We start from the raw sequence: 27,752 nt of genomic DNA on the forward strand, positions 1-27,752 counted from the left end.
GCAAAGAACTCGTTCAATTTTTTCCCTTAAACATTATATCATCAATTTTAAAAACTTCAGTGTGCACATGACTCATGTGGGGATGGTGTTGAAATGTAGACTACCAGGACCACCCCCAGGAGAATTGGATTTAACAGGTCTGTGTCAGAGACTGGGAATCTGTATTTAAACACCTATCCCAAGTCAACTGTGATGCAAGTGACCCTCAGAAACACTCTGAGAAATAGCACATCAGCAATGATGAGTTTTTAACCTCTAAAAATGAACAGATTAAGAGGGGTGTGAATGGGACATGGCGATACTGGAGATGATCAGGTGTCTAGTTCTATAGCTCTGGCTTCCCACTGCTCGTCTCGTATCTCAGCACCCCTCCATCCACTTCACCCAAATCACAAAACACGAACAAGGTTTTGGGACTGATGCCCCCTGGCTGTTAGATTTTCATATACTTTTTTGAAGTGATAAAATCTCTTTTTTTCTAAACAAATCCTGTTTTTCTATCTCCAGACGATATAAAAACTTCATTAAGAAACCTGATAAACAGTATAGGAAAAATGAATGGCTGAAGGGTGGAAACAGGTGGGTGAGATGAACAAAATCACAAATCCTCAGATTAGTAATATGTAAATCACTGAGGAGAAAGCTGAGTAAATATCTTCCATTCCCATCAACAACTTCAGAGAAAGGCAAATTCCATTCACCTGCCTTGCCTGCTGATCATTATGTAGACCTTGAACATTGCTTTGGTAAAACAAATAAACAAGCAACTAAACATCCCCCCCCACCGCCCCAAGTTTTAAAAATTATTCATGCATCATAGAGGCCATCTAAGAGGATATCACTTATTCCTGCCTACTCAGTAAATTATTTGCTCAGGAAAACTCAGCTAGTTAGTGGTAGGTGGCTCTAGAGCCAGCTTTTTCCCACGTGATGGTCATGACCCCACTAGCAGGTCTTGAAATCTATGTCCTGGGTCTTGAGTGTCATTACTGGTTAAATAGAAAATATCACAGGGAATAAAGTTGAGAAAACGCGGCTCTATTTCACCATGTGGCCTCAAAAAGAGATTTGAGCTAATCTCCAAGTCTATTACAATTTTATTGAGGCTAAAGAGAATTTCACACTCCCCACCAGATTTTAAAGACAGTATCATCTTCTGTATTTTTCCAAGTTAAAAAATAAAAACGTGATATTCTAAGAAAGTGAAAATTCTTACTTGGGAAGCAAATGCCGTATCCAAGACAATGGACAGCTCAATATTCATTCATTATGCAGTCATTTGAATTGCAGTTGAGATGAATAAACAGGAAAAGCAAACAATGAAGAGTCCAATATATCAATTTAAAATTAAAAAGAAAGAAGAGAGGGAGAGTGAGACTGCGCTAGAGAGCGAGAGAACGAAAGAGCAAGAGAGCCGCACCTACAAGTTCAAGTGGGGAATGTTTGACACAATTCTGCCGCCGCCTCAGTATGAGTCACGTGGTTTCAGCTTGGACTCAAGCACTGATCCGGAGTTACCAGAGGATTTTCTTAACCCTCACCTGTGCTACCCCAACGTGGATCTCAAGGAAGGCAGGATAGCAGGGATCCAGAGCATTCTTAAAAGGTTTAAGTCCTGATGGGAAGTTATTTTAATGACAAAGCAATGATAGTTTCACTATGTCGAGGAACTTTGAGGAAGTGACAAAGTCCACGTTTTAAAAATATATTTCCTATCACACACACCTACTTTCTAGAATAAAAACCAAAGCCATATGGGCCTGTCATTTTACTTTCTATATGTTGTAGATTTATAGCAAGTTATCAGGATGATCCGTCATCTTGTAAAATCTTTTATCAGAAAGAGGGGAAACCTCATGAAATCTTCGCGAAATCTTTGCGATGACTTCGGACGTTGGTTTGTTTTTAAACATTGTTTAAAACATCAGATATTGATTTGTTTTAATCTTTGAAGCTTTTCTTTTGAAAAGCTGATTTACGGGAAGCCGGACTTAAGTTTCACTTTTGGTTTCACTTATCTAACTTTTTATTCCAAAAATGAAAAATCCGCTTGTTTTCCAAATTACAAGTTTAGCGGCAGCGTAAGAAAATCCAGTCGGGGGCGTGGGGTGCTGACCCGGGGGCGGGTCTGTCTGGCAGGGGTGGGCGGAGAACTCATCCACGCTAGCTCATTAGCTGCGGGCCGCCGCGTGTGGTCCTCGCAGTCCCGGGCGCAGTGCCGAAGCCTCCCTGCCAGCCGAGAGTCTCCCGCCCGCAGGTAGGGAGTGTTCTCGCTCACTGGCCAGCATCTTTGGCCATCTCGCTGGGCACTTTAAAACGGAACATCAACTGACCCTTTCTTTGGGATGGAGAGCGGAGAAGGGAAAGGGAAAGCGTGATGGTTTGGGTGCCGTAGATCCGATTAAGGTTAATAAGAACAAGTAACAAGTTTAGCCTTTAGCTAGGGGGATTCAGTTTTTCTTATCTTGTAAGTACATACATGTTCCTGCGCGTTCATGAATGTGGTCCTGAGGTGGGTAACCGGGTCTAGAGGGAAATTCCTGGGTTGGAGGTCGGGACACCTGCGTCCTAGTCCACCTTTAGCTGCTCACTAGCAGTCTGATCTGGGTAAGTCATCACACCTGCAGCATCTCTTAAGGTCCCTTCCTGTTGTAAGAGCCAGGATACCCGAGCCCGAGTTCTTTGCTCTATCTGCTTTGAGGACTACGGGAGTCCTGAAGGCGGAAGAGAGGAGCCTAAGGAAAAAAATGTTAAACATTTCTTAGCCACATTGAGCTTAGCCTATGTAAAAGTTCAGTTTGGGTTTGTCTTACAACACAGGGAGTCTTCATGTATCATTGTTCCACCTTGTTTTGTGCACCTAATGTGGCTGATTTTCTATGGATTAAATTGCTTTCTAAAAATGTGGTTTTTTTTAATGGCTACATTCCATGGTGCTGGATAACCAAACAAAATTAATCCCCCATGCTGGACATAAAGATTATTTACAGTGGTTCACTGTTTTAGCCATTCACTGAACATCATTGCATATAAATATCTGGGACATTGCTGATTATTTCTTTCAGATTAACTCTTACAAGTATAACTACTTAATCAAAGTCTGAATGTTTTAACAGCCTTTTGATACAAATTGAAAATTGCCTTCCAGAAAGGCTGTGCCAGTTCACATGGACAGTTACCCAGTAGTTTTTAAGAACTGTGATACTCTAAAGAAAAAATTAGCCTTTTTTTCAGTGAAGTAGAGTAGGCAGAGGTTACAGGACAATAGTTAGAGTGTGGTCTTAAAGGAAGCCACAGAAATACTATTGTGAATTGAGGCCACACTTGGGAAATGTACAAGAATATCTCAGTGTGACTGAGGAGAAGGAGAATGGGCACAGGGTTTAGTAGAGTTTAATAGAGTTTTATATTTCATAGAGGTTTAATAGATCAACTCGATCTGTTAATTGGGTAGGTTTTCAGCTTACTTGGAGACACATTTTCAAACTCTAGGAATTTTTTAAAATCAAATCATAGTACATATACATCAGGTAACAATCAAAGGAAACCCTGAACTAACAGATATCAAGACACTTCTTGCTTATACTTTTGAGAAAGAAAGCTTGAGTTCTTTTCCCTATCTTTTCGTCCTGCCCATCCTACCTTAGCGAGCTAGAGAAGTAGTATCAGCTCCATAGTGTTACACCGGGTTCCCCCAGGGACGAACCTGCCTCCCTATCCTGAATAAACCATCACTTCTTCCCTAGTTCACGTTTTCCTTGCTCTTTGAATGTCTCAGTTCTTGTCTGGGAATTCAGATATACTGTCAGAGTTTCTTCCCTGAAGAAGATGTCAGTGTTCTCAGACCAACTGCCCTAATGTGGAGTTTAGAGGTCAAAGACCATGTCTATTTACATGGTCCCTATCTATCTATCTATCTACCTATCTTCCCTCCACTAACAACAACTGCACTCCAAGGGAATGGAGCCTTGGAAGAGGAGGTATAATGAGGAATTAGGTAAATATCAGATCTAATCCATCACCTTCCAGTAAACTTTTATTACCTCTAAAATTTTCAACTAAATTCGTTAAGGGATAGGAACTCCACCATGGTATGCCATAAACATTGGAAAAGTTAGTTGAAATCCATGAGTGGATTTAATGTCCCTCTGTTTTATTCAGTAGTTCTTTGCTTGGAGTTAGGGGCATCTTAAGTTTTCTTCTGCCCGAGAAATGTATTTGTGTTTATTATATCACGTTAGTGTTTTATAATTGTGGTATAATCAACTCTGGCCCAAGTAAAGGATAGGCAGATAGCTGCTGCAGCCTCATTTCAGCAACCTTTGTGTCCTCACAGTCCTGGCTGCCATCCCTGTTTCCCATGTACAGGGCAGACAGAAAGGAGTGAAATAAGAATTATGCACCTAACACTAGCAAGAGGATGATGATGATTTGTTTTATTTTACCATTTTTGTATGTGTATATCTATATGAACATGAAGGATTCATACAGGTTGATAAGAAACCAGTAAGATAAACAGGCCAAAAAATGATCAGATAATTCACAAAAGAACTAAAACAATCAACAAACTTCAAGTTGCACTTTGTAATTAAATTAGAAAAAATATATATTTAAACAAAACCAAGTGCTAGGTGAAGACTCAGTGTAACTGGCACCAATTATCCACATGTATCAAGAACCAGGAAAATGTTCTTTGTCCTTGATCAGCAGTTCCGCTTGAGGAAAATCTGTCCTCAGGGCCTAGCCTGGGACCTGGTACACAGTAGACACTTAACAAATATTTTCTGAATGCACAAATACTTATATTTTTAAAACTGGAAACAATCCTTACCTAACAACAGGGAAACTAAACATTATGGGACCACTAAACAAGACACTTATAAATATCATGCAGTAAAATGGAAATTATTTGTCAAAATATTAAATGAAAAAATGGGCGTTATGGGTATAATTGTTCTTAAAAGCTTCATGGGGAAAAGACTGGAACAAAAATATATACTGAAATGCTCACAGTGGTTACAAGGTTTCTCAGCCTTGGCACTGTTGACATTTGGGGACAGATAGTTCTTTGCTGTGGGGGCCGTCCTGTGCATTGTAGGAGGTTTAGCAGCATCCCTGGCCTCTACTCACTAGATAGTAGCAACCCTCTCTCCACCCCATTTTGACAACTAAAGATGTTTCCAGGCATTATCAAATGCTCCCTGGGTTAAGTGATGGAATAGTGGGTGACTTTCCCCTTCTTTTCTTATTTGGCATAATGTGGTAATATTATTTTAATAATGAAGAAAAACAGAAAAATAAACACGTGCCATTATTCTACCTCAACTCTGATGTTTGGGGTTCTGGGGTTCTTTCCATTATACTACTCCATCTGCCAAACTCTCTGCAGCTTGGCAAGATGAAATGGTTCATTAAATTTTGTTTTTATTTTTTTCTAATAAAAGTAAAACATATTCATTGGTTTGTAAATCTGGACACAGGAAGACACCAAAGAAGTCATTCACAATCTCATCTCCCTTTTCTTCTTTTTCTCCCATCCTTTCTTCCTTTTGAAAACTATAAAGAGATAAATACCTGACTATTCTTCCTTTAATTTCATTCCTAGATATAATCACTGTCAGCATCTTGGTATGGATTTTTCTTTAAATTTCCATGTCTAAACATACATAAATTATTTCTTTTTTAAACAAAAGTGGATTTCTGCTACATATACTGTTCTGCAACTTACTTTCTACATCTTTACAAAGTCAATACATCTACATGTATTCTTTCCTTAATTGTATTACATTATATAGACATACCAAAATTTATTTAACCATTTAGGCTATCTAGGGTATTCCCAGTTTGGGACTGGTATTAGCAATGCTAATCTTGTGGTGTCTATTGTTATATGCATGTGTTTTTGTTTTTGTAAGATATATTTCTCAGAGAGGAAGTGAAAGCTAATATGACATATACATTTAAGATTTTAATGGAGATTACCAAATTGCCCTTCCAAAAAAGGTTATACAACTTCACATTCCTACTATTAGTGGGTAAGGAAACCCATTTGTTCATATCTTCAGAAATGCTAAATATTAGGAAACTTTATAATTTTAATCAAGCTAATAAGTGAAAAATGGTGTCTCATGTCTTAAACTATTATTTTTTCTTTATTAGTAAAATTGAGCATCGTTTCCTATGTTTAGATGTCATTTGTATTTCTTATTCTCTGAACTGTATATTAGAACCTTTGGCTAATTTTCCTGTTGGGTTGTGTGTACTTTTCTTACTGATTTTTAGGAGCTATTTATATATGCATGACATAAATCTTCTGCCTTACATATGTGTAACATTAATTAATTGGTCAATTGTGAGTTTTTGTATATATACAAAGGTCGAAGAGACCCTAAGGCAGAAAACTGGCTTTCTTCTAAAAATGTAAATATATGTATTACATGAGAGAGAAAATATGTTAATAAGTAAACAGATTTGCTGAACTGTAGAACAAATCTTCTCTATTTACTCCTCTACTGGAATATATGCTCCTAGAGGAGAGTGGCTTTTCTTTCCTGTTCACTGCTGTATCCCTAATGCCTAAATTAGTGCCTGGCACAGAAAAACTACTCAATCAATGTTTGCTGATCAAAGAATTGGTAGAATTTCAAGCAGGATGACACAATGAAGTGTAGAATCTAGGCAGATACCCCTGAAAGAGGGCTGTGAGTGAGTCACATCTTAATGTGAAGTGGTTGAATCCAACTGATTCTCCTTCTCACTCCCCCTACTACTAGTGGAATCAGTTTATTGAGGGAATGGAATTTATAATTTGGGATAAGCAAAGGACAAAAGAGGAGATTTTAGAAGGATGGAACCTGGGGGAGAACTGGCATGGTTGGGATAATAATGTGGAAGGCTTGAATAGTTAAAGGGTAGGATGAAAGTATTCAGCTGCTAGCGGGGAAAAGGCATTGAAAGGTGGGAGATAATGGAAGTCAGATCCTCCTTGCTTTGAAATTTTATATAGGGCAGGCTTGGATTTCTAGATATGTTACACTGAAGGAAAAAAACAAAAAGTAATTGAGAGGATTTTGGTGCAATATTTTCTTCTTGGTTTCTTTTGAGTGTACAAGTTTTTTTCCAGGCCTTGTAATTAAAATTCTCATCATAGTACCTTTTTTTTTTTTTTCATTTAGCTTTATGTGGCTGTGGGATATTAAGTGAAGGTACTGAACTTCTAAATTCCCTGCTGTATTTCAGCACTTACAAATCAGTCATTATCTGGTTATCAAAAGACAATTTCAATTAAAACTGCCAAGTCCCATAATTTCTGGGTATTCAATTATTGAGTAAAGCAGTCTTCTTTTTCTGTTTTCCATAATTAGGTCATTCCAGAAAGATGAGGATATATAGTATCTTTACATTCATGGCTTACTGTTGTTTGCTGAAAGGTAAGACACCAGATCCTTTCATTAGGTTCTAAAATTTAAATATTTTAACTATAAGATAAAAACTGAAATAATAAAATAGATATAATTTTTGTAGAGAAGACATTCTATTTTTCCTTCATTATAATTCATAAACATATTTCATAAACGTATTTCACTGGACAAAGATATAGGGAGTATGGACACATCTAAAGAAACAAAATTAACCCATATCCATTTATCCATTACTCATTATCCATTATCCATTTCCCAAGGGTAATTACTTAAAATATCTGAGGAAATGGCCTATGTGTATACTTTTATATGCTTGTTTTAAACAAGGGCAGGATCATTCTATCCACCTTGCTCTATGACCTGCTTTTCCCAGTGAGTATATTCTAAGGAAGAATTATAGTGTACATGCAGTGTCAGGGTAACACAGTACTGGCATCAGCCTGAGACCCTCCCTAAATCTCTGTACTCATCTACCTCTGGCCAGGTAACTGATTAAGAGTTTCGGGCAGTATGTAGAGAGGACTATTGGAATCTATGATTTAGACTATGTAAAAGGCAATGAGTGTCCAGTCAAAGGACATTCTGGGGATGTCCACATGAAACAAAGTATCCCTGGTTATAAGTACCCCATTACCTTATAATATTTCTACAGTAGTATATGTTTATGAATTTTGGGACTACAACTTGTTTAGCTAATTTTATTATTTTAACTCAGGAATGAGATATACATCCTAAAACATGTCTCAAGCTCACTGGATAAAATATGTATTTCAAGGAAATAAGTTCTTAAATGTAATTATCACATAAGTGATCAAATAAAGCTTTTGTAAACCCTGCACTCATTCTATAAATTTTTTGAGGAATTTTCTGTCTTCTAAAGATTGGTCATCTTTCTTTTCAGCATTTACTGTCACAGTTCCCAAGGACCTGTATGTGGTAGAGTATGGCAGCAATGTGACATTGGAATGCATATTTCCAGTAGACAAACAATTAAACCTGTTGGCATTAGTTGTTTACTGGGAAATGGAGGATAAGAAAATTATTCAGTTTGTGAATGGGGAGGAAGACCTGAATGTTCAGCACAGTAGCTACAACCAGAGGGCCCTGCTGTTGAAGGACCAGCTCTCCTTGGGAAAGGCCGCACTTCAGATAACAGATGTCAAATTGCAGGATGCAGGGATTTACTGCTGCTTGATCAGCTATGGCGGTGCTGACTACAAGCGGATTACTGTGAAAGTCAATGGTAAGACCTATTATAGATAAAGAGACACAGCCTTTATTAAAACCATATCTCAGTGTTGAGAACTTTTCAATCTTGGAAGTCCAGCCTCACTTTCCACAGCAGCAGTCTGTTCAATCATTCATTCACATACTCATCCAATGAGCATTGCTTGAGCACATCCTATTTGATAGTCCCTACTGCTGCTTGATCAGCTATGGCGGTGCTGACTACAAGCGGATTACTGTGAAAGTCAATGGTAAGACCTATTATAGATAAAGAGACACAGCCTTTATTAAAACCATGAGCATTGCTTGAGCACATCCTATTTGATAGTCCCTGGAGATCCAGAGCCAAACGTGGCAGTCATGTTCACAACATGTTCAGTTTTCCTAAAAATAAATTCCTAATCTTCACTTTTTTATTATTATAAAAGTTATATATATATATATATATATATATTCTTGCAAATAATTCGGATACTGTGGAAGAGAATAAATGAACCACAAAAGTGTCTCTCCTCCCTTCACCACTATCTTCCATGGCATGCAAGGATAATAGTCACTATTTGTGTGTCCCTCCAAGAATTTTTAAATTCAATACCTATTTCTTAATTTTATGAGGTCTGCCAGCATTTTTTCTTTGAACCTCTGTATGTCAAATCCAAATAAATATATTAAAGACAAACCCCATTGTAAGGTTCACATTTAAAAAGACTTGAAGTCAATCTATGAAGGCAAAAAATAATCATGTCAAGTATTGAATAAACTATTCTTCCTCAGAGACAGTATAAACTATGCTCACTAGGCATACATTCATCTTAAAAATCTGTACCTTTTTTTTTTTTAATTTTATGTTATTTTTTGCGGTACGTGGGCCTCTCCCTGCCGTGGCCTCTCCCGTTGTGGAGCACAGGCTCTGGACGCGCAGGCTCAGCGACCGTGGCTCACGGGCCCAGCCGCTCCGCTGCATGTGGGATCTTCCCGGACCGGGGCATGATCCCGTGTCCCCTGCATCAGCAGGCGGACTCTCAACGACTGCGCCACCAGGGAAGCCCCTGTACCATTTTTATCTTGGAGTGTTGAAGAGGAACTGTGTCAAATTCCTGGGTACTGACCTATAAATATGACATCAGGTCACCTGGGTTCAAAGTTTTGGGTTGCTTCTAGCTCAGTAAAGGAAAACACCTTAGATGACCACCTCTGCTTTCACTGTTAAGATTCATAAAATTGAGAGCTGAAAGGATCCCAGGCAAGAGCAGCTAATCCAAACACCCAAAGAACAGGAATCCCCCGAAAGGATCTTCTACTCACATACTTCCTACAATGATACCCCTGTCATTTGGACCTCCCTTCTATAGCCTATTGTAATTACTTTCTGATATTGAGCTGAAATCTGCCATCTCTAGTCATAATTTTGAGATTATCTGCTTGCTTCTTTTGTTCACATGGTGACCTTTTAATATGTGACTAGAATTAAATCATCATCCCTTGGTGTTTCTATTCCTGACCTAAGTACCATCAATCTGAATGTCAGGAATATAAATAGAAAAAGTTTACACTTATCATAAAGGGGTAACTAATCATTATAAAGTCAAAATCAAAATTATATAGGAATTAGGAGAAATGCATCTGTTTTATGGTACATTGCTGGGTCTCTGATTCTGGCTCAATTAATGCTACTGTTGTCAAAATGTCACTTGTGAGGTAGATTTAATTTAATTGTATCTTACCATATGCTTCTCCATAACAGATATTCCATGAAAGCAAGCTGATAGGATCCCAAGTTGGGATTTTTAACTTTTCTTCAGTCCATCAGCAAATATCGGGCATACTATGTTTCAAGGCATTAAAGAAATTATCAAGATTTAGCTCCATGAACAGCCAGCATTGCTGGATCTAGAGTGGGGAGGAAGAGCATAAGCCTGGCAGTCGGTTAGAAGGAAGTATAGAGTTTATGTCTCTGCTTCCAGAAGAAGAGTCTCTCATCAGTCTGCAGGGAGTATGCAGAGAGTGGAAAAGCTGTCCCTGTAGTGAAGAAGGGTGTTCTTCCAGGTTATCTGGGCTCTGTAATGTCCCTTGGGGATTTGTGATTTCCTTTGCTGTGGTTTGACACAATGGGAAATCTTTTGGCACTGATGGTTTTTCCAAGGAGGGGTCCTTGATGGAGCAAAGCAGATGACCAACCAGATTTGAGGTTCTGATTTGTTTGACCATTCCATTTTGTACTATAAATTACTAATTTGGCATCCTTGTCCCAGTCCATCTAGTTGTCATTTGCACACAGTGGTCTTGGAGGTCAAGTTGAGCTGCACTGAAAGCAAGTCAGCTACCAAACTTCAATTGCACTGAGGCAGTGTCACCACAGAAGTGTGGTGGCCAGCTTGCATGAGCTTTACAACTCAGGGAAGTAGAACTCCTGAGTCACCTCCATATGCAAACGATTTCACAGTAACGCTGTCGGGCTTTGCTTCCCATCACTGCAAACATGTGGTAACAGCTTCCCCATAGGGAGTTTACTCACCATGGGATTTTAAAGGTGAAGCATTTCAAAACTGAAATTTGAAAGAGTTTAGTTTTAGATTAACTCAATTATTATCACTTTGGTGTTATTGCACCTTTCATGTTTGTTTAAATACCAGACTCTCAGGCACCTGACTTTCAGTTGAAAATGTTATTTTTCCTTAAACACTGAATCTAATAGCAGGGAAAATGAAGTGCCCTTTTCTACTTTCAAGAACTTAAATGGGATGAGGCACTGAAAGAACAAAGTATGTGTAGTTATTCCTGATAAAGCCAATTTGTTCATATGGACCAAGGATTAACTGCTCTCATTCTTCACCAACCCCATCTCTCCTCCAAATTCACCAACCAGCCCTGTTTAAGTTTTCCCTGTAGCATTAAATCCCCATCTAATATATCATGTAACATATCATATAAATGTACCTACGTATTTTGTTTATTATCTCTATCCTTCTTCTAGAATATATAGTCCACAAAGGCAGAGATTTCATCTGTTTTATTTATTACTGTATCCCTAGGACTTGGCATATAAGAGTAGTAGTGTGATAAGAACCCACAAAAATATATATGTTGAATGAATGAATGAATGGCATATTTCCTCAAATAGGATAAGCCTAAAAAATTTGAAACATGAACAGGTGTGGATACATGAAAATTTATTTCCAAGACTGTTCATCAGGAGCTGTCAGTACTTTCTAAAGAATACCACATGAGTGCACTTTGGTAGTAAGAAGAGGAAGAGCAGCTCTAGCAGTAAAAGCAGTAGTAATTAACACTTAATATAGTACTTATGTGCCAGGCCCTATCCTAAGCACTTTGCCTATATTATCTCATTTAATCCTCAAACGACTCTGTGGAGTAGGAGCTTTATCATGTCTAAGATGCATGTTTTTCACATTTTACTATCTCTGAAATCTGAGTGTGTCTTTCAGTAGGTGACATCTTAAGAGTCAGTGATATGTGGTGTTATTCTTCTCATTTCATGGATGAGCAAACTGAGGGCCAAAGAAATTAAGTAATTTGCCAAGTTCATTAAACTATTAAGTGATGAAGCCAGGTTCTAAACTCAAGCAATCTGGCTCTGAAGTCTGTGCCCTTAACAAGCAGGTTTATTTCCTGTATTTGTACCTCCAAAGTGTGTACTGAGTTGTATATTGACTTCAAAACTACTGTTAGCTTTTCGTTGTCTGGATGTAATAGTTGCATTAGTACATGTGTACTCTAGGTCTAGTAAACCAGGAGTCTGCAAATGTTTTCGATTACCTACCCCATCAGTAAAGCATGTTAAACTAATATATGTATGTGTGTGTTTATAAAGAATATACTTGTGCTAATATATGTTATATCATCAGAAATTGACATTTTTTAAAGGCAAAAGAAATTGAATACCACCAATTTCATATGGTTCAACCTAATACATTGCACATTCTATAAATGTACAAAAATAGAAATTTTTAAAAGATGAAATGAAAATTTGATAAACAATATTTTCAATGTCTTACTAATTATGATGCTTCACTATAATTAGCTAATATTTCAAGGCATAATATATCTTAGGTGAAATTTATCATTAACAAAAATGGATGGTCTTGACAATCTTAAGGTTTTTTTAACCAACGCCTTGTCAGATCCAATTAGGTACTTGTTGTTTTACTTCATAAAGTCGTGGTAAGAAGTATCACTCCTGCCATTTCCTTTTGGTTTTTGCTTGAATTATTGGTAATGTCTTCAATCCTCAGTTTCTTTGTGGGAAACCTTTTAATTAGTTGTTCATTTTGTAAGCAGGTTAGTTTAGTTAAAATTATATGAGAGGGACTTCCCTAGTGGTCCAGTGGCTAAGACTCTGCATTCCCAACGCAGGGGGCCCAGTTTCGATCCCTGGTCAGGGAACTAGATCCTTTCCCAAATGAACTTGAAGAATAGTTCATGGTAATTCTAATCATTTCTCAATTGTAGAACCTGTACTTTTTGGTTTCTTTGTGTAATGCTATAGTAATTTATAGGCCTTGTGTACTTTCTGTTATTGAAAGTTTACAATTGGGATTTCCCTGGTGATCCAGTGGTTAAGACTCCGCACTGCCAATGCAGGGGGCCCAGTTTCGATCCCTGGTCAGGGAACTAGATCCTGCATGCCGCAACTAAGACCCAACACAGCTAAATAAATAAATATTTTTTTAAAATTAGATGAGAGAATCTGAATATCTATAATAATCCCAAACAAGTCACTGTCCTCCCTTAGGTGTTATAAAACTCCCCTATTCCTTTAAGACAAAGTGAGGCCCAGTGTCAATCAGTAAATCTTTTTAAGCTTAGATTATTAATTGTTATGATAAAAATACATATAAGTGGAGGTTCTAATATTTTCTTCTTAAACCCAAATACATGTGCTCCACTTGAGAGACTAATAAAATGGGTATTTAATCAGTGAGTAGAATGAATCCTCTAATTTGTTGGGCCCTTAAAGGTACAGTACATTTATACATATGCCCAGGCATGAAACAACGTTCTCCTTTATTCTTATTCCATTAAAGATAATAATCAAAGGGTAAAAAAGCAAACATTTTACCCTTAAAGTTTACTATTAACTCTGATTTTAGGCTTGGAATTTTAATTGTCCAAAAATCAAGCTATGTGCTATATGAATTAGAAGCAGTTATGGTAATATTATTTCATGAGGTATAATCAGTGAATTCCTTTTTAAAAGAATGCTTAAATATAATAGATAAAGGTTGAGGATTCAAGTACTCATGAGAACCATTATTTATATGTTTTGAAATTGTAATTATGTTGACTTCCAATGTTTTCATTGAACATAATATCATTATTTCAGTTTTGTTTGATCCTGGCTGTATTGTATTAAATCTCTGTGAATATATCATATCTCAAAGCCATTGTTGCGTCTTTAGTAAAGGAGTGGAGAATTAAGGCTCTAGGTGGACCATTAGTGGTTACCCTAAAATATTAGGAGTAAAATAAAAATTATGCCAACAGAATAATAACATGTTAACATACTTATCATGAATAAACATGAAAAAGATCTTAGGCATTGTAAATGCACTAAATAATCTACTAGAATATTTAATACATCGAGTATCTTAATCCTAAAAGGGTCCCAAACTTATGATCTAAAATTTAATCAAAGTTTCTTCCTTGAGTATAATTAAATGATTTATTAAAATAACCAGCATAAAAAGTTTAAAAAATAAGTATCATAATATGGTATTCTAGATGAGATCCTAGAACAGAAAAAGGACATTAGGGAAAACTAGTGAAATGGAACAAAGTATAAAGTTTAGTTAATAGTACTGTACTAATGTTGGTTCCATAGTTAGGATGAAAGTACCATGGTAATGTAAGATGGTAACAATAGGGGAAACTGGGAGGGAGGTATGTGGGCACTCTGTATTATCTTTGCAACTTTTCTGTAAATCTAAAACTATTGTAAAATTTTTAAAATGCATTTAAACTTTAAAAATTATCATGCAGGAACACGTATCAACTCTTACAATGACGTGATACTATTTTCATACCTAATTTATGATCATTTACCTAAAATTGGAAAAGTGAATGGCCCATCAAAATGAGATTTTCTGCTTATTAAATAAAGTCTAAGAAATCAGTACTGAACAACTGGAGATGTTCATGTTTATAAAAACAGCTTTACATCAACAAAGAGATAATAAATTTAAGAATTTGGCCCTTTGTAAAAACTGTAAAACTTTACTGTGAAACATATAAAGACTTGAGTAAATGGACAAACATATTTTATATTTAGATAGAAAGACTACTGGTTTAAAGATGACATTTCTCTTTTGATTAATGTATACATCTATCAATACTTTGAGCTCAATAAAAATAGCAATACGTTTTTTATAGCAAGGTTGTTGTTCCTTTAAGCCCAAACTTGGCCCAAGTATGAGTAGAAGAGTTGAGGCAGAACTACCAGGCATTCCCCACTGCTGAGACATCTGAACATTAAGCTTATTTCTCTGAGAACAGCCTGGATTGGTATTCTTTCTAAGGTAGACAAGACCAAGCCACATGTCTAGTTCTGTGCTAAGTGAAAGCCATGCCTTCTTTTTGCTCATGACCTAGCTCCATACCGCAAAATCAACCAAACAATTTATGTGGATCCAGTCACCTCTGAACATGAACTAACGTGTCAGGCTGAGGGTTACCCTGAGGCTGAAGTCATCTGGACAAGCAGTGACCACCGAGTCCTGAATGGCAAAACCACCATCACCAGTTCCAAGAGGGAGGAAAAGCTTTTCAATGTGACCAGCACACTAAGAATCAACACAACAGCTAACGAGATTTTCTACTGCATTTTTCGGAGATTAGGTCATGAGGAAAACAGTACAGCTGAGTTGGTCATCCCAGGTAATATTATGAATGTCTCAATTAAAATGTGCCTAGTACTGTCCCTTGGTACCTAGCCTGATGCCTGCTCATTGTAAGCTTTCATTGTTTGTTGAATGAATGAATAACACTGTATTTACAAAATCATCCTACTTCCTCACCTCCATTCATCCAAGTCATACTGCTACTTAATAAACATTCAGCAAATATTTATTGAATATGTTGTACGTGCCAGGCATTGGGGACTCAGTTAACACTCTCCAGGAAGTAGATAATAAAACAGGCAATCTCATTTTATGTAGGACATGCTCTTGTGTCTGGGGGATCTAGGGGAGCACCTGAGAGGAAAACTCAACTCAGGCCAAGTTTCAGGAATCCAAATCTGAGCACATCAGAGCTGTTTCCTTCTTTCCAGGGTTTCTGTGGCAGGAAGTAAATGCAATGTACTTTCCTATCTTATTCCAAACGGGAGAGATCCTTCCTCCCCATCTGCCTCCTCCAAGGTAGTTGTCTGCTTAGTGTGTAAGATATAAGACTGTGTGTCCCTGGGCAAGCAACTCGACTTCTTCTGTGTGTTTCACTTTTCTTATATAGTTATAGCCTATTGGGCAACACCATCATAGGACTACCTGAGCTACGGTGTATGAAAATAATTTGAGACTCTTCTTTGTGCAGAATCAACTATTTTATTTTTATCTCACTCTCCTATAGAAGTGGGTAAGGCAGGATACAGTCTGGTGAGAGGCTCAGACCTTTAGAGAAAGTGAGCCTTCAGAGCATGATGTTAATATTGGTTTGGCCAAAAAGTTCATTCGGTTAGTGAATACGTTGTTCAATGAAGTTCTTCATGAAAATGAAAAATGTGTCTTTTATTTTTACTTAAAAGCGAGTGAACTTTTTGGCCAACCCAATATAAACCCAGAGGTTTATATTGTCTACTTCTCAGAGGCACTTCTCACCACTCTCTCCCCCACTAGATGTTGACAGTAAAGCTTAGGTATTTCAGAGAAAACAAATTAAAAATTGAATAGAAAAGGTAAACAATAGGAAAAGACAATCCAGGGTGGTCCTATGAACAAAAAGAACAAAAGAAGTTTAGAAAATTAAAGAGATGCTCTCGGGCTTCCCTGGTGGCGCAGTGGTTGAGAGTCCGCCTGCCGATGCAGGGGACACGGGTTCGTGCCCCAGTCTGGGAAGGCCCCACATGCCGCGGAGTGGCTAGGCCCGTGAGCCATGGCCGCTGAGCCTGCGCGTCCGGAGCAAAAAAAAAAAAAAGAGATGCTCTTACTGGGGTGTGAATCACTTTGGTAGGAGCTGCATTAGTATAATAGGTTCCTGCCATTTAAAAGCTATTTTATGATAACTTACTTGTGGGAAGACCTAGGGTTAACTCACCTAACTGCTCAGAATCTGTTTCCTCATCTGTAACCTGGGGATTAAAAAAAAAAAAAGGCACACCTAATTCATAAAGTTATTAACAAGGCTTTGTAAACTGCAAGCTACTAGAGAAAAGCTGACTACAGCTTTAAAGCTTGAACTAGGTAGTCATGGATCATGGCTAATGGTGGGAGGTGGAAGTTAGCAGTCTCTGAGCATCATGTGCCATAAGACCCCTTTTCTTCCTGCATGGGACTGGAGACAGGTTGGTGAGAGGTGCCAATGATTAGATGTCCCAGGATGTTCAAACTGTGGAGAAAGAAAAGATAGCAAACAATGGTTCCAATCATGGCCACAGATATGGGAAAGCAGGAGCTCTTTGGCAATGCCAATTGACCTTCATGTGCCATATTTGCCATGTGCAGTAGGCTGCTACCTTTTATATTAAGGAATGCAGGAAGTGAAATAATCAAGGCTACCATGTAATATTGAGTTGCCACTCCCTGTGAAAAGCACTTTATAAACATTAGCCTCACAAAAATTTCATTATCATTTCCATTTTTTAGGCTGGTTAAAGGACTTACTGGAGATCTCAAAACTAGTGAGTGGCAGCAGAACTTAACCCCAGGTTCATCTGTCCAAAGCCTGGGCTGCTTCCACTTTTCCATGCTGCTCCCATTTTCATATCTGAGGTATCTCACCATTCCAGCCACTCACTGGAAAGGAACTTATGGTATTTAAGAAAATTAACCTAATACTAACCTAGATTAAGCTTCAAAGATGATTATTCTCTTGGCCCCTTCCAAAGAAGATTTTATCTTTAGTCAGTTTCTTTTTATTTTGCTTTGTTTTTCAGAACCATATCCAGATCCAGCAAAAAAGAGGACTCACTTGGTGATTCTGGGAGCTCTCCTGTTGTTCCTTAGTGTAACGCTGACAATCATCTTCTGTCTAAAAAGAGATGGTATTTCCTTTATTGTAATAGTCTCCATTGGGGTTGAGGAGAAGTGTATGAGAGTGCTACTGCTGTCACAATGGCACTTAGTGGTCAGAGCCAGGGAGGCTAAATCTCCTGTAATCTGCAGGACAGTCCCATGTAACAGGGAGCTTTTCTACCCAAAATGCTAGGGGTGCCCCCAGCAGGAAACAGTGATTTATCAAATGGTTTCCTATTAGCTTTCCCTTCCAGGGCCACCTTTCAGTTATGCAAAGTAGGTTTTTAGTTACTGTTCTGCAGTATCACTTTCATTGAAGGGCGGCAGTGAACACTTGTAGTAACATTTCCAAGGGGGTGAGAATGGATCATGGCTGCAAGCAAACCTGACTTGCCTCTTCAAGGTAGCACAAAGACACTCCACTGTTTGATAGCAATTATAGTGAAGCTGTGCAGGATTAATGGGTGAAGATCGTGAGAGAAAGGTTGTGTATGGAGGTTGAATAAGACCAAGTGTTAAACAGTTTCTTTCCGTCATGCAAATAACCACAGACTTACAGAAGAGGAAAAGCTAAATGCCTGTTGGTTTCAGTTGAATTTGTCTAGCATTGGTTGCACTGTTATATTGAGCTGGTTTCTGGGACCTTTAAATAATAAAAATAGTTCTTTATGGAGAGCAGTGATACTTTTACCATAGAGTAGTTTGCAAGATTTCTGGCTGAGGGTGTTATATAGATTTCAAAATAATTGTAATGTGTGTATTTCTCTATTTACCCAAGGGGGCAATTAAAATTCAGGAAAAGGTGGCTATTCAAATAATTTCCTTTGATTTTAAGATGATTTAGAGCAAACATTTCCCCAGTACTTTGAGAAGTACACCAAAGGATCTGATGATGATCTGTGTATAGAGTTATCTGATGACAAATAAGGAAGTGGAAAATGGAAGGGAATTCCAATAGTCGTTGAGAAATTCCCTACAACCCCTTAAGAGGTGGGTGGATCTGGGAAAGTGGTGTAATTGAGGGAGTGGAGGTCAGCTTCTTCTAATGAACAAGTACTTAACAGAACTGAGGCAGCCAGAATATAAGGATCAAGTTTCAGTGATAGGAAGACCTGAGATGGCTTTGATTTGTCCAAGGAAGTGGCTGTAGCCAACTTGCATTTCCATGTGAAAAATAATTAGTTGGCATTAGAAAGGACTAGAAAACGAGCGTATAATAAAGTATCTCAGAATATGGTACATCTCTGGGGGAAGAATGCAAAATATAAGTATATACTCCTGAATAAAATTTAGAAACAAAAGCATGTGTCCTAAACTGTTGAATTAAACCTCAGGGGTTGGGACTCCTGGAATACGGAAGTCTACCAGATTTCCTAAGGGATTAAAAATGTTTCATAGGAACCTGGGATTTAAACTTGAGTCACTGTGTGGGATGTAGAGTTGTGTTATATGGAAATAAAAATAACTTTTTTTTTTCAAGTGAGAGTGATGGATGTGGAAAAATGTGGCACCCAAGATATGAACTCAAAGCAGCAAAATGGTAAGAATATTAGCACGGATCGGAAGTTGAAGGAAAAGTAAACAAAAAGTTAAAGAACAAGGAGAAGGCTATCAGCCTTAATCTCCCCTCATTTTACAGAATGCTGACTGTTGGAACTGCCGGCTCCTCTTTGCCTCACAACTCTGATATAAGAACTATTCCCAGAGTCTGAGATTTAGGGATGGCAAAGGAGAGTAGAGGGATGGCTCTTTGCGGAGGTGGGGGAAGGAGGCAACTTCTCTCTGGTAGGTTTCTATTGCTCTGCATCCTAACATCTCCCTGCAATAGGGGACCAAAGTGATTTATGTGGATGGGTGATAGATGGATGGATGGATGGATGGATGGATGGATGGATGGATAGATAGATAGATAGATAAAACGTGTATCAGGCACTGTGTGTACTGCTTCATGTGCAGTACTTCAATCTCCTCCCTCCACAAAATCAAAGAGGATTTATTTATTTATTATCCTAGGATAATACTAGGATTATTCCCATTTTATAGTAGAGAAAACAGAGGGTCAAGAAGATAATATAAGTTGCTCAAGAACACAAATCTGCCTGACTCTAGAACCTTACTCTTAACCTGTTCACTTAAATCCATTCCACAAAAAATGTCTACATTTGTAGAAGTCCAAAAAGACCTCACCCAGATGATTGAACTAAGAGGAAAGTTATATGAAGGTTTCTAATTCTTTTTAATGTAATTAGAAACCACACTTCACAATGAGCCCAAGTTTAAAGTAGTCTAACTGCCTTGGACAAGCTCAGGCATGTTTCGTTATGTAATCCATAGCACTCATTTGTGTTATAAAGCTAATTAATGAGTGTTGTTTGGAGCATCCTAGGGTGACAAACCATCCCAGATTGCCCAGGACTAAGGGTTTTCTCAGAACATGGGTCTTTCAGTTTCACAACCAGGACAGTTCCTGGCAAACCAGGATGGTTGGTTACACTTTATCGTGTAAAGGGAATTGGACATAAATATAATATGCTTCTTTCTCTTATTGCAAGTTTATTATATCATCTAGCAAATATAACTTATGTATCTCATTTTCACTCTCCAGATACACAATTTGAGGAGACGTAATCCGACGTTGAAACTTCTGATCTTAAAGCAGGGATTCTCAGCCTGTGGTTTGAGTTCGTCAGGGCTAGCATGACCAGAGGCATGCAATGGGCCAGTGGGCTGCAGATGATGTAGAACTGAAAAGGCCCAAGCTCTGAAAATGGAAGCTGGGAAAGAAGAGGAGAACAAAGGAAGAAGGAGCAAAAAAGGTAGCCTTAGCCTGGAAGGAAACCTTGGTACTTCAAAATGACTGGGATACTCATCAATGCATATGAAAAAGAGAAAGGACACTTCTGAATGATAAATATCCATGCAAATTATCCATCACTCATCCTAGGAAAACAGGTTGAGATTCCCTGATTTAATGGTCAGTTCCTGCAGAAGTGCCCTTTGCCTTCACTCAGTGTTGATTTGTCTTCTGGGTAATTGAGAGTCCCAGTGTTGCAACAGTACTTAAGTATGAGTTATTTTTATTTATTTTGAGTCTGTGGGGTCTTGTCATGTGAGTGTGGTTGTGAGTGATTTCTTTTGAAGATATGCTGTATTAGAAGTTAAAATTATGTCACCAGACCAAACTTACTGCTTGATGACTTGTGTGTGTCCAGTAAAATATAGTATTTGTAAGTTGCTTGATATCCTCTATAACTATCGGTACATAGGAACCATAGAGAACAAACCATTGGTTTGTATAGGATATTGCCTTATTTAACCCATTGATATTTTGACTGACTTGGATAATCTTATTCTCAGACCTCAAAGTAAGATACATTACCAAAATATCTGTTATGTTTAAGTATCAGCTTTACAACTATGTGTACACATAATCTCATTTCATCCCTGTAGCAGCTGTGTTGTAGCAAGCAGTATTATTTTACCCATTTCACAGCTGAGAGAGCAGAGATAAAATAACTTGCCCAAGACAATAAATAGCAGACCTCAGATTTCCAAGACTGTCACCCACTGTCCTTTTATTTATTTTAATTGAGGTATAGTTGATTTACAATGTTGTGCCGATCTCTGCTGTACAGCAAAGTAACTCAGTTATACACATATACACATTCTTTTTAACATTTTTTTAATTAAAAAAAATTTTTTTACCCACTGTCCTTTTAGAATACAATTTACAGATCTGTTTTACTTTAAGAAATTCATTCATTCAGTGAACATTTAGGAAGCGCCCTACCATGTCAATCACTGTGCCAGGCAGAGTATACAGATGTGAGCAAGATAAAGCACTTCCCCTCGAGGAGCTCATAGTATGATGGGGACAGCAGTAAGAAAACATATTGCTACAGCATGGTGCATTATCATAGTATAAGGTGTTCGAGGAGAATGCTTGTGTGAGGAGGAAAGTCTAGAAATGCTTCCAAAAGAGGGGACGCTCTGGGTAGCCAGCCAGTGTGTTCCTGGACAGTTGAAAATACTTAAACATTTTAATAATCAAAGCAATTTAGTTTATGAGATGTCAGATTTTTTAAAACTGTGGAAAACAGCTCTTGAATTCCTTTTCTATCACTATATTTACCCCTGATTTGTTTGCCTTTGCCATGAAATTTGATGTTTATTTATATAGTGCCTAGTATTGTCTAGCAGTTTTCTTTTTTATTTAAATGCAACTGAATTTTGAATTCATACTTTTTCATGATTCAAAATTCAAAAAGTCCAATAGGAGACATTAAAAAGTCTCCATTCCATCCTCCTACTCATCCAGTTTCCCTTTCCAGAAGCAACAACACTTGTCTTTTGTTTATTTGTCTTCTAAAGATATTCTTTGAACATATGTGGAAATGTTTGTAAAATGTGTATATATTTTTAGTTTTTGCTCTTTTTCACATAAGTGGTAATGCATTATGCATCTGCTGTGCCCTTTGCTATTTTTATTTAATATACTATTTCTTATGTAGTAGACAGAACAAATTTGAAGTTCCCAGAGGCTGGGTACTATGTCTTGTTTGTTCTAGGTCACCTTTTCCATAGTCTCTTAGTATCTTTCATATGATGTGGTACATACTAAAGAGTTACTACATCTACATTTAGACAACCAGCATTTGTCGAGTACTTGCTCTATGACTGTGTTTGGATTTGGTTTATTTCGTGTTTCTCAAAGAGAGAATGTGTTTCTCAAAATGGGTTTTTCAGGGTACATGGGGTCAACCTGGCCCTAAAGGACGACTTTATTGCTAAGTCTGTATGACAGAATCATGTCTGGAACTTGTTTTTTTCTGTTTTCTCTTGAGTATAAACTTGAATTCGATGTTGCACTTGCAAAATTACATGTTCTTTTTGGAAATTCCAGTCAAGTACCTTGACCCTAGACCTTCATCTGTGCCAGAAAAGGCCTGTGATACCTGTGAGCTGTGCCTGAACCCTTGAGTCCCACCAGTTCTCACCACTACACAGGCCTCCTAAGACATTGCTCTCCAAAAATTCAGATGCCCTCTCAGGAGGTCCCAGGGTATTTCTTCCCTCTTGGCCATTTACCTGGATCACTGACAAGGAAGACCTTCTTTGCTTTGCCACATGTCAAGGCTGAAGAAACAGAATCTCCAATGAATTTTTCCTGTTATCTTTTTGTACATGTTCATTTGCACAATATCCCTTGTTTGAGTGACAGTATCCTTTGTTTGTGTGAAGTACAAGTGAGGATTCTGGTTCAGCAAGACGTAAAGTCTATTTACTCCATTCCTAAATCTTAATGCCTTCTTGTGGTATGGGATTTGTAAGGCACTTTATCCCTTTGTCTTGTGTTTCATTGTAAATGATATAGGCAGAGATGATATCTAGTTCTGCAGTGGATTATCACTGTTTACACCTGCATTAATTTAATAAAATATTCGTATTTATTTTGTTCTTCAGTGCACCCACATGTCTATTTTCTTGTTTTCTACATGTTTTATAAGACCATTCCCAGTTCAACATCCCAATGGAGACAGTTACTTGGAATATCTTCAGCTACCTTCCTAGTTCTTTTTTTCATAGCTTCTATGTTTACACAGCATACTCTTGCAGCCTGTGTGATGAAACAATATCAAAAGAATTTTTTAAAGAATGCATTGAAAGTTTTCATCTTCTCTCACTTGATAGCTTTCTTTAGGACAATACCAAGAAAAGAGTCAAAATTGTGTTGTCCGAATTGAAGATCTGTGGAAAGGAAGATGGGAGAGGTGTGGTCTTCAAGAGAACTACAGGGAAATGAAGGGGCTTTCCTTTACGAGAGTACTCTTCTCAGATCAGTAGACATGGATATGCAAGCCCATGCATACGAAGCTGGATGTATTTCAATCATCAGGTTCTGAAAAGGAAGTGAGAAACCTAGATTGAAGTCAAGTTGAGGATTAAGGCCTGGTTCAGGGCGGGACAGTAAGAAGATTTATTGTCAACTAATTTAATTACTTAATCATCAGGCTTACTTCAAAGAGACTTTTGATCATTTCTCTAAATCAGACACTCTCAAAAGATAATGATGACTATTTCTAAGAATATATGTCAGATTCTAGATGGTTCTAAAGAAAGAGTATCAGTATCTTTGTAGAAATGAGGATGGTATAATGTTTATGCCACTGCTGGGCAATGAAAGCAATAAAAATGCATGGTTGGCATCAGTATATTTCACCTTTCTGATCAATCTTCCTGGCTGGCTTTGGTGGTCATGGTTCTGGATGGAATTTTGTGACACTGGAAGGGTCCATATTGTAGGAAAGTTAGCTTGAAAATGTACCATAAGCTGTCATTAAGCTTTTACTCCAATCCCTTTTACAAGCATGTGACTATCTGCCATAAGTGGACCAAATATATTTTTATCTAAATATTTTAGAAAATATATAGATTATTACTATTTTAAAACTTAGAATTCAAAATTAGCTTTTTCACTGTAGATATCCCTGAAGGTAGATACATGCCGTTTTTATAATTTTTTCCTACTCCGGGCCCACAAAGTTTCAAGGGAATTAATACTACAAATCAAATTACCCCTATATAATTTAAATACTTCCAGAATTATTTATATTTTAAAAGAGGTTAAAGTTTGACCAAACTGAAACAGTTGTTAGTGGTAGGGTTTTATCATTAATAATTATAATAATTACCATTTATTGAGCATGTACTCTATGTCAGGCACTGGGATTACACACATTATCTCATTTAATGTCATGGGCTGGTAATGAAGTGTACCAAAAAAGTGCACCATGTTTACCTGGAGAGCTACCAAATCCGGAAAGTTAACGAAAATCGGAGCATTAAAAAAGCGAAAATAAGTAACTGCATGATTACGGTGGTATTATGGGAAGCTTTTATTTATTTATTTATTTGGTTGCACCAGGTCTTGGTTGCAGCAGGCAGGCTCTTTAGTTGCAGCTTGTGGGCTCCTTAGTCGTGGCACATGGATCTCCTTAGTTGCGGCTTCAGAGCTCCTTAGTTGTGGCATGCAAACTCTTAGTTGTGGCATGCATGTGGGATCTAGTTCCCTGACCAGGGATTGAACCCGGGCCCCCTGCACTGGGAGCGTGAAGTCTTATCCACTGTGCCACCAGGGAAGTCCCGGGAAGGTTTTTTTTTTTTAATAGAGTTTTTATTATAATTCTTGCTGATTATTTACTTAATATTTTCCCTCAACAGAAAAATATAAAATGGCCATTTAAATGTTATATATATAACACTATGACATTAATTTTGAATGGAGAGTAAGTTGTGGAACATTGGCTAAGATATACACTTCTCAGTTTCTTATTGTTGTGAAGCTATCATATTTTGACTCCATTTTCTACCAATTTATGATCTGACTGCAGTTATTATAGTATAAAAATGCAACTGGGCGGGCCGGAGTTCTGAATATGCATTTCCACTCAAGGAAATATTATCAGTAAACAGATCCCCAACTTCCTCCTTCCAGTCAATGTGACCTCTCTAGGAGATCTCTTTTTGTAGAAAGTCAGAGTGGCTAATACAGTCTCACCAAAGAGAGAGTCAAGTTGGGGAGATGGGCAGCAGCCTCGAGTGTGGAGTGAAATCTCATCCATGACCCCAGGATTTAATTCCTCATCAGAGCTTTTCAGTCCAGGTGGCAAACCAGGGGATGATCCAGAGGGGGATGGGAGGTCAAAAATGTTAAGAAGAGATACCCACTGCAAGGATAGGCCTGAGGAAACAGGCAGCAGCATCCTGGTTGAAGGGGAGGTAAAGGGAGGTGAAGATCCACCCTGTCTCTAAACTTGCAATAATCTCTAGGCTGGAGACCAGCCAAAGGATCACACACTCTCACATTCACACTTTGAGACCCCTGGGGATGACTGCAATGGTGGCAAAACTGAGTTAGGACAGTGTTCCAGAGCCTACATTTTGGGGCAGGAAAATTCTCAAGAAATAAATGGTTTACCAGATTAAGATTTTATGGCAGGATTGTGTCATACCTCAACATATTAATCTGATTTTTCTCTGTGTATGTCCCTCCACCTCTTCTCTCCCTCTTTGTTGCCTGAGGGTCGATTTTCCTCCCCAAGCCCATGCCAAAGCTGAAACCTAGAAAGTACCACTTTATACCCTGAAATTCCACTCCCATTTCCCACAGTTCCATTACAAACATCTCAGTGGGTCAGGTAACTCATTGGACATCTTCTACATGCCAGGCATTTACAGGGCATTGTAGGAGAGTCAAAGATATTTAATGTGGCTCATGCTATCATGGAGCTTACAGTCTGAGGAAATGATATATAAATTTAGTAGGAAGAATTAAGTAATAAATCAAGTGTTAGAGATGATGAGACATTTTAAAAATGTCTCAAGACAGTGAGAAGAGAGGACAGCAAATGCTGTGAAATAGAGGAGGGAGGAAATAGTAAGGGTTAGAAAGCCTTCACCAAGGAAGCCAGATTCAACTTGGACCCTGGAGAGTGGAGAAGATGCCTAACTCTGATGGTGTATGTCTTTGTCCATTTGGGCTGCTATAACAAAATACCACAGATTGGTAGCTTATAAACAGAATTTATTTCTCATCTTTCTGGAGACAGGGAAGTCCAAGATCAAGGTGCCAGCGTGGTTGTGTTCCAGCCAAGACCCTCTTCCTGGTTCACAGCTGGAACTTTCTCGCTGTGTCTTCACATGGTGGAAGGGGCAAGGGATCTCTGTGGGGTCTCTTTCATAAAAACACTAATCCCATTCATGAGAGCTCCACCCTCATAACCTAAGCACCTCCCAATGACTCCATCATCCTAATAACCTCATCTTTGGGGGTTAGAATTTCAACATGTGAATTGGGAGGTGGGGCACAAACATTCAGATAATAGCAGTGTGGAAAGCAGTTTCTTTTCTTTTCATACAGGTTAAATTTAACAATCAAAGAAAATCTGTGATCCCTTACGTTTACTTGATACAACCCTGAAAAGGATAATTTGGCAATAACTATCAAGTTATAAATGACCCAGAAATTCTACTTGCAGAAATTTACCCTACAGCTATATTCTCATATGTGCAAAATGGCATATGCATAAGGATATTTACTGCAACTTTATTTATAATAGCAAAACACTGGAAACAACCCAAATGTCCATCAATAGGGAACTGGTTAAATAAATGTGGTGGCACATCCAAACAACAGAATACTGTATTAGACAGCCACATCAAAAAATAAGGAAGTTCTTTTCTGTACTAACATGAAACAGATCTCCAAGATACATTTATTGTTAAGTAAAAAAGGTATAGAAGAGTACAGTATGCTACACTTTGTACATTATATTAATTAGGTATACAACAACACATATACTATAAGCATTTACTTTCACAATAAGTAGTATGTATACTGTGTACACTTAATTTGTATATTATGTACACTATGCATCCTTTCAGATACAAATTCTGCACTTTTGAAAGGAAAAAATGTAGATACATATTTCCTTGTATATGCAAAAAAATATATCTGAAAAGATGCACCTGCAACTGTTAAAACGGGTTGCCTTTGGGGTGGCATATCGGGTGTATAGTGGGAGAATTTTATTGGTTTTGACTTTTGAATCATATTATTACCTATTCCAAATAAACAAATTATAATTTTAAAAAATCTGAGCTCAATTATTTGCCTTCCAGGAACTTCCATATACTTTTAAGGAAATGATAACTCTCATTAATGTATAAGGTCAAATACAAACATCAGAGGTGAGGGAGTTTGAACAACTGAATTCAGCCACCGCTGGATTTCAATCTGGACTTGAGCCCAGCTGTATTGAATTATTTTCTTTCATTTAATTTTTCCCTGTTTTTCACTGGTCTCAGTCCCAGAACAGCCTCTAGTATGTGAAAGCATGATCAATTTATGAGCTCTGAT

General features: G+C 37.8%; 1 protein-coding gene across 1 annotated transcript in view; it reads left to right on the top strand.

Annotated features, from left to right (window-relative positions):
- CD274 (CD274 molecule) overlaps positions 1 to 23,503 on the top strand; it is a 30,713-nt gene extending 7,210 nt beyond the window's left edge. Inside the window, exons 2-7 of the mRNA XM_055087207.1 lie at positions 7,365 to 7,430; positions 8,323 to 8,664; positions 15,258 to 15,542; positions 17,755 to 17,862; positions 19,314 to 19,373; positions 20,439 to 23,503. Coding sequence (XP_054943182.1) covers positions 7,379 to 7,430; positions 8,323 to 8,664; positions 15,258 to 15,542; positions 17,755 to 17,862; positions 19,314 to 19,373; positions 20,439 to 20,461 — 870 coding nt within the window. The 5' untranslated portion in view covers positions 7,365 to 7,378 and the 3' untranslated portion in view covers positions 20,462 to 23,503. The remainder of the gene's footprint in view (positions 1 to 7,364; positions 7,431 to 8,322; positions 8,665 to 15,257; positions 15,543 to 17,754; positions 17,863 to 19,313; positions 19,374 to 20,438) is intronic.
- Positions 23,504 to 27,752: the final 4,249 nt, after the last annotated feature.

The sequence above is a fragment of the Physeter macrocephalus genome, chromosome 9 (assembly GCF_002837175.3).
Source record: "Physeter macrocephalus isolate SW-GA chromosome 9, ASM283717v5, whole genome shotgun sequence".
NCBI lineage: Eukaryota > Metazoa > Chordata > Mammalia > Artiodactyla > Physeteridae > Physeter > Physeter macrocephalus.